This window comes from Colobus angolensis, unplaced genomic scaffold (assembly GCF_000951035.1).
Source record: "Colobus angolensis palliatus isolate OR3802 unplaced genomic scaffold, Cang.pa_1.0 Scaffold204, whole genome shotgun sequence".
NCBI classification, from domain to species: Eukaryota; Metazoa; Chordata; class Mammalia; order Primates; family Cercopithecidae; genus Colobus; species Colobus angolensis.
The window spans coordinates 4,104,721-4,110,720 of NW_012115200.1; the positions used below are offsets into that span (position 1 = coordinate 4,104,721).

General features: G+C 51.4%; 1 protein-coding gene across 1 annotated transcript in view; it reads right to left on the reverse strand.

Annotated features, from left to right (window-relative positions):
* CFAP46 (cilia and flagella associated protein 46) overlaps positions 1 to 6,000 on the reverse strand; it is a 147,014-nt gene that overhangs the window by 33,598 nt on the left and 107,416 nt on the right. Inside the window, exons 47-50 of the mRNA XM_011941989.1 lie at positions 5,417 to 5,547; positions 4,771 to 4,892; positions 4,137 to 4,216; positions 3,426 to 3,593 (exon numbers count right to left, since the gene is read on the reverse strand). Coding sequence (XP_011797379.1) covers positions 3,426 to 3,593; positions 4,137 to 4,216; positions 4,771 to 4,892; positions 5,417 to 5,547 — 501 coding nt within the window. The remainder of the gene's footprint in view (positions 1 to 3,425; positions 3,594 to 4,136; positions 4,217 to 4,770; positions 4,893 to 5,416; positions 5,548 to 6,000) is intronic.

The window sequence follows — 6,000 nt, forward strand, 5'->3', positions numbered from 1 at the left end:
CTTTGGGAGGCTGAGGTGGGTGGATCACCTGAGGTCAGGAGTTTGAGACCAGCCTGACCAACATGGTGAAACCCCATCTCTACTAAAATTACAAAAATTAGCTGTGTATGGTGGTGTGCACCTGTAATCCCAGCTACTTGGGAGGCTGAGGCAGGAGAATTGCTTGAACTCGGGAGGCGGAGGTTGCAGTAAGCTGAGATCATGCCACTGCACTCCAGCCTGGGCAACAGGGCAAGACTCCATCTCCAAAAGAAATAAAAAAAATTAAAAAAGAAAGAGAAATGACAGGACATACATCAGAAAAAAAGATGTGAAATTATCTGTTTGCAGATAACAAGCTCTTATATACAGACAAGACCTCAAAGACTCTACCAGAAAACTGTTAGAACTAATAAATTAAAGTTGCAAGATACAAAATCAACATACAAAAATCAGTATTTCTATACATTACCAATGAACTATCTGACTAAGAAATTAAGAAAACCACCCTATTTCTAATAGCATCAGAAAGAATAAAATATTTAGGAATAAATTCAACTATGAAGTGAGAGATCTGTGCCTTGGAAACTGTAAGACACTGATGAAAGAAGTTGAAGGAGACATAAATAAATGGGAAGATATCCTGTGTTCTTTAATTGGAAGAATTAACATTTTTAAATGCCTATATTACCCAAAGCAACCTACAGATTCAATGCAGTATCAAAATTCCAATGGCATTTTTGACAGAAATAGAAAAGCAATCCTAAAATTTACAAGGAGCCACAAAAGACCCTGAATAATCAAAGCAATCCTGAGCAAGAACAAAGCTGGTGGCATCATATTACCTGGCTTGAAATTATGCTACAAAGCTATACTAATCAAAACAGTATGGCACTGTTATAAAAGCAGACACTGGGCCCCACACAAGAGAATGGAGGGTCCAGAAATAAACCCACACATTCAGGGTCAATTGATATTTGACAAAGGTGCCAAGAACACCCAATGGGGAAATGACAGTCTCATCAGTAAATGGTGTTGGGGTAACCCGATATCCACACACAAGACAATGAGTTTGGAGCCTTATCTTACACCATCTACAAAAACCAATCCAAAATGGATTAAAGGCTTAAATGTAAGACCTGAAACCATAAAACTACTAGAAGAAAACACAGGAGAAAAGCTCCTTGACTGGGTCTTGGCAATGATTTTTTGGATATGACATTGAAATCATAAGCAACACAAGCAGAAATAAACATGTGAGATCATGTCAAACTGAAAAGCTTCTGTATAGCTAAGGAAATAACACAATGCAAAAGTGATCTATGGAGCGGGAGAAAATGAATGTAGAATGTATATTTGATAAGGGATCAATAGCCTAAGTATATAAAGAACTCCTATAATTCAATAGTAAACAAACAAACAAACAACCCAGTCAAAGAATGGGCCAAGGACCTGAATGGACATTTCTCTAAAGAAGACACACACATGGCTAACAGGTTGATGAAAAGGTAACAGGTAAAGGTGATGACGGAGTAGCTCTCAACCTTAACAAGATGACATCCTGCCATTTGCGACAACATGGATGAACCCCAAGGACATCATGCAAAGTGAAAAAAGTGAGGCACTGAAAGCCAGAGGCTGCATGATTCCATATATATGAGGAATCTAAGAGTTCAGCTCACAGAAGCAGAGTGAGCGGTGGCTGCCAGGGGCTGGGGGAGTGAGTGAGAGGTGCCAGCCAAGGGTGTAAAGCCCTGGTGGTGCAGGACGAGGAAGCTCCGCTGACCCTCACGGCACAGGGCACACAGCACACTTAATGTGATTATGGATATGGTTGGGTTGAAATATACTATCTTGCCATTTCTTTTTTATTTTTCCTATCTGTTCTCTCTTCCCTTTTTTTCTGTGTTTTTTGGATTAAGGGGGTGATTATGATTCCATTTCATCTTCTTCATTATGTATTTGCTATAAACTCGGGGAGGGGTTGTTTGTTTTTCTTGTTGTTTTGATTTTATTGATTACGTGAGGATGTATAGTTTATAACTTTATCACAGTCTATCTTCAAGTAATATTATACCACTTTCTCTAGAGGATGGAGCCTTTACACACTTGGCTTCCACTCCCTCCCTCTCATCTCTGGTGCTGTTGTTATTCATTTCACATTTACGTTATAAAACCCCATACCATTATTGTTTTCTTTTACTCTAAACTTTTTGCTCAAAAACATTTTAAAGAGGTTTTGAAAATAAAGGAGTTTTAAGTGTTTATCCGTCTTTTCACTGTTTTCAGACCTGTCTCTTTCCCTGGCCTGGCACACAGGCGGCGGCCGTCTTCCCGCCGGGGACTCTGCAGATCTCGGAGTGGCCGTTCCTTGCAGCTCTCTCCTTCCGGGCGTCCCGCCCTGCACGTTGTAGCTGTCGGTTTCCCCAGACTCCAAACTGCCTGTCCTCAACTTGGGGGGACCCCTGGGCTCTTCCCGCCCCCCCCAACAGTGTTGTGACCTGGAAACTCCCCAGGGAGTAAGAGCCGGGGGGGCCGCCGTGGCACTCACCAGCCAACCCCTCTTTCAAGGATCCCTGTCCTGCGCGGCCTGCTGGTCAGTGTTTGAAACCCTCATTTCATGTGTTTTTCTCTGGTTTATAGTTATCTCAGCTGGAAGGACAAATCTGGTCCTTGTTACTTCATCTGAGATGGAAGCCGAAGTCCAATCTATTTATGTTTAATTTTTGATATTGAACTGCCACATATATGCAGAAAACTGCACATACCGCAAGTGTAGGGCTTGGGGAAGTTTCACAAACCGGGCACGTCTGCACAGCCAGCACCCAGTCACAGAATGCCATCACCCCCGAATCCCAGCCGAGGTCAGGGCCTTCCGCGCTCTCCCCCATTGCTCTTCACAGTCTGAGTGATTAACGGAGAGGCTGGCTGTTTACTACACATCTGGTCTCCTCCTTTGAAACAGATGTTTGTGGGGGCAAGAACAGCATTAAGTTCGTCTTCCCTGTGTGTTGGCACCAGGATACTGGCACATAGCAGGTATTTTATAAACAGTTTTGAGTGTTTATATATATACATACATATTTTATTTTTGACAGGATCTCACTCTGTTGCCCAGGCTGGAGTGCAGTGGTGCCATCTCAGCTCCCCAAAGCCTCCGTCTCCCAGGCTCAAACCATCCTCCCAGCCTCCTGAGTGGCTGGGACCACAGGTGCACGCCACCATGCCCGGCTAATTTTAAAATTTCTTGTAGAGATGCACTCTTGCCATGTTGCCCAGATTGGTGAGTGTTTATATCCTATAAATATCTTTGAATGAATAAATGCCTAGAAAAATGTTGCAACATTTGATGATTATTTTTTGATAGGAGCTAACATTGTTTCATCTGAAAAATAAATATTTCTATTTTAAAATTAGACATTAAGGTGGCTAAGGGCAGTCCCTACCTGGCTCTTCTTTATGGAGACGATTCCACAACATTTGAAGAGAAAATTCTCGTGACACAGAGGAAATTGTCCCTTCGTCAAACACAGAGAGGCCTTCCAGTGGCAGCTCCAGGAGATGCCTGTCTGCGACCAGGATGATCTTATCCGCAACCTCGGGCTGGACCGTGTCTGGGAAACAGCCATGCAGGGAGATCAGCTCCTGAAGACGGGACCCCTCCCACGGGCCCGCAAGGCTCCGTCTCCTGACTTGGCTGCTGGGCGCTGGGAAAGGCTGGCAGCCTGCCTCGACTCCACGCCACCTTCTCCTCCAGATGCCCCAGAACGGGGTGAGGAACAGCCTCCCATCATGCCTGTCCCTCCACAGGATTTGTTTTGTTAGCAAGCACGTGTGGTGTGGCGGGGCTGCCAATCCACCACGCGAGGGAGCTGTGCTGGCTTCCGTGGTGCTCTCAGGGGGCTTGGCACAGAGCCTCCTACCTGGAGCCTCCTATCCGGAAAGGCACAGACCCTCCTACCCGGTCCGTGGCTGTGCACAGAACCTTCCAGGGACCCCATGCACAGGGAGGCCTCAGAGGGAGGGGCTGCAGGGCTTGTGGGGCTCCTGGGTTCCTGACCCCCCTTGGCGTTCCTGGACGGGTGGGTGGATCCCAACCCCACCTCTTCTGGCGGGACGAGCACCCCGGGCTGGGCGGCTGCACCTGCCCCACTCACTGTGTCCTGTGGACATTTTCCTCTCCTTGTCTTTGCCCTTTGACTTCCCTGAATCGGCAATGACCGCGGGCATCTGCACTCTGAAAGTCAGGTGATATATTCGAAAACAGACAGATAACAGATAACAGAAACAGACAGATAACAAATGCTTGGAACACAGGCGACCCCTCCTCAGCCTGTCTCACTCTAAGGCAGCAGCGCCACGAATCCCCACGCTTACTTCTGGGATGGTCCCACGGAGGCGGGGCCGGGATGAGCCACAAGATTTTGGGATCATCTCTGATCTGATCCACCAGCCAAGCTAAACGGTGCCAGGTGTCTGTCCCCTCTGCCTTCCTTCCCACCCCAAATCAAAGGAGCCCGGGTGGTCCCTCGGAGGTGCTTGCCGTCCCACCCCATGCTTGGGCCGGGGGCTGGAGGGGCTGTGGGGAGTAGGCAGTGGGCAGTACTCCTCCAGGCAGGAATGGAGGCAGAACCAGGAAGAACTGCTTCCTGGGAGCAGGCGGGCGGCGCGGAGTCCGGAACAAAGGTGGCCGAGAAGGCACAGCAAGCACACGTGGTTGGCCACGGCACTGGACACACGTGTCCATGCATGAGTGTGGTGGGGAGCCGGCTGCAACGTCATCCCTGGTACCTGGCCTCAGAGAGGCTGAGCAGGGGGAAGAGCGGCTGCAGAAGCTCCTCCAGGGGCCCCAGGACGCTGCTGAGCCTCTGCACAGGGCCCTCCTTCTCTTCCACCTGGAGACCTTGTGGCTCCTACCCAACCCAAACAAGAGGCCCCCATAGCAAAGAGGGTGCATGGCCCAGACCCCACGCACGCCAGGCCCCTGTGGAAAGGCCGAGCTCCCGCCCCTTCTGTGAACAGCGTGGCAGACAAGGGCGCCTGGCTCGGTAATGAGGGTCCCACAGCACCTGGCCCATCCTCTGAAGGGTCATAGACCCCAGCCCCCACCCATCTCCTCTGCCCGCACCACGGAGGGTCCCGCCTGTGAGGACAGCTGGGCACGGGTGACCCTGAGCTCCGCAGAGCAGTCGGCCGGGTCCCTCCTCTTTGTCTGCACTTCAGGGATCAGACAAGGCCAAGGAGTCCAAGGAGTGAGTTCTCCCCCGACATGGAGCTTGGCCTGGGGGTTGGGCAGTGCCTGGGTGTCGGGATGGCCCAAGCCCTACAGCAGCCTGGCCTAGCGCCCCGCCCCTCCCCCCACCTCGCTGGGGTCCTGGCTCTCAGGGGTGGAGGCAGAGGGTCCTGGCAGGGTGGCTTGGAGTCTGGAGGGCCTCACCGAGCCTGCGTTCAGGGCCATGTCCTCGCTGTACACCTGGGCCTGGGTCTGCTTCCGGAACTGCTGGGCGCAGGCCAGCAGGTGGGAGAAGGCGGTGGGACTCAGGGCCAGACGCATCACCTTGCAGGAGCCTGCGGGAACGCGGACACACCCTCTGTCGCTGCCCAGGCCTGAGGACGGCAGCTGGACCATGCGTGGTGAGCAAGGGAAAAGGGCTGCTGTCTCGCAAGAAAGGCTGCATGGATGGAAGTCCCTTCCGCCATGTGGGGTCCCCTGGCCGCACGCCGTGGAGGGGCTGCCACATCATTGTGCAGTCAGCGGATGGGCCTCCGGGCCCCAGGGAAGCACACACCCCGTCTACATCTGTTTCCAGAATGTCACAGGCTCTACAGACCCCTCCATCCCTGTGGGTGGAGGGCGGGGAGAGGCCACGCCTCCAGGACCCCAGGGGCTCCCTGGTGGGCCTTCAGTTTCTGAAAGGAAAGGGCCCTTGTGCAGGGAGCTCTGAGGCGTAGTGGGCATCAGCGCTGCTCCCGCCCCTGCTCCCACCTCTGCTCCCATCCTGCCCCCATGCTCCCCTCCCC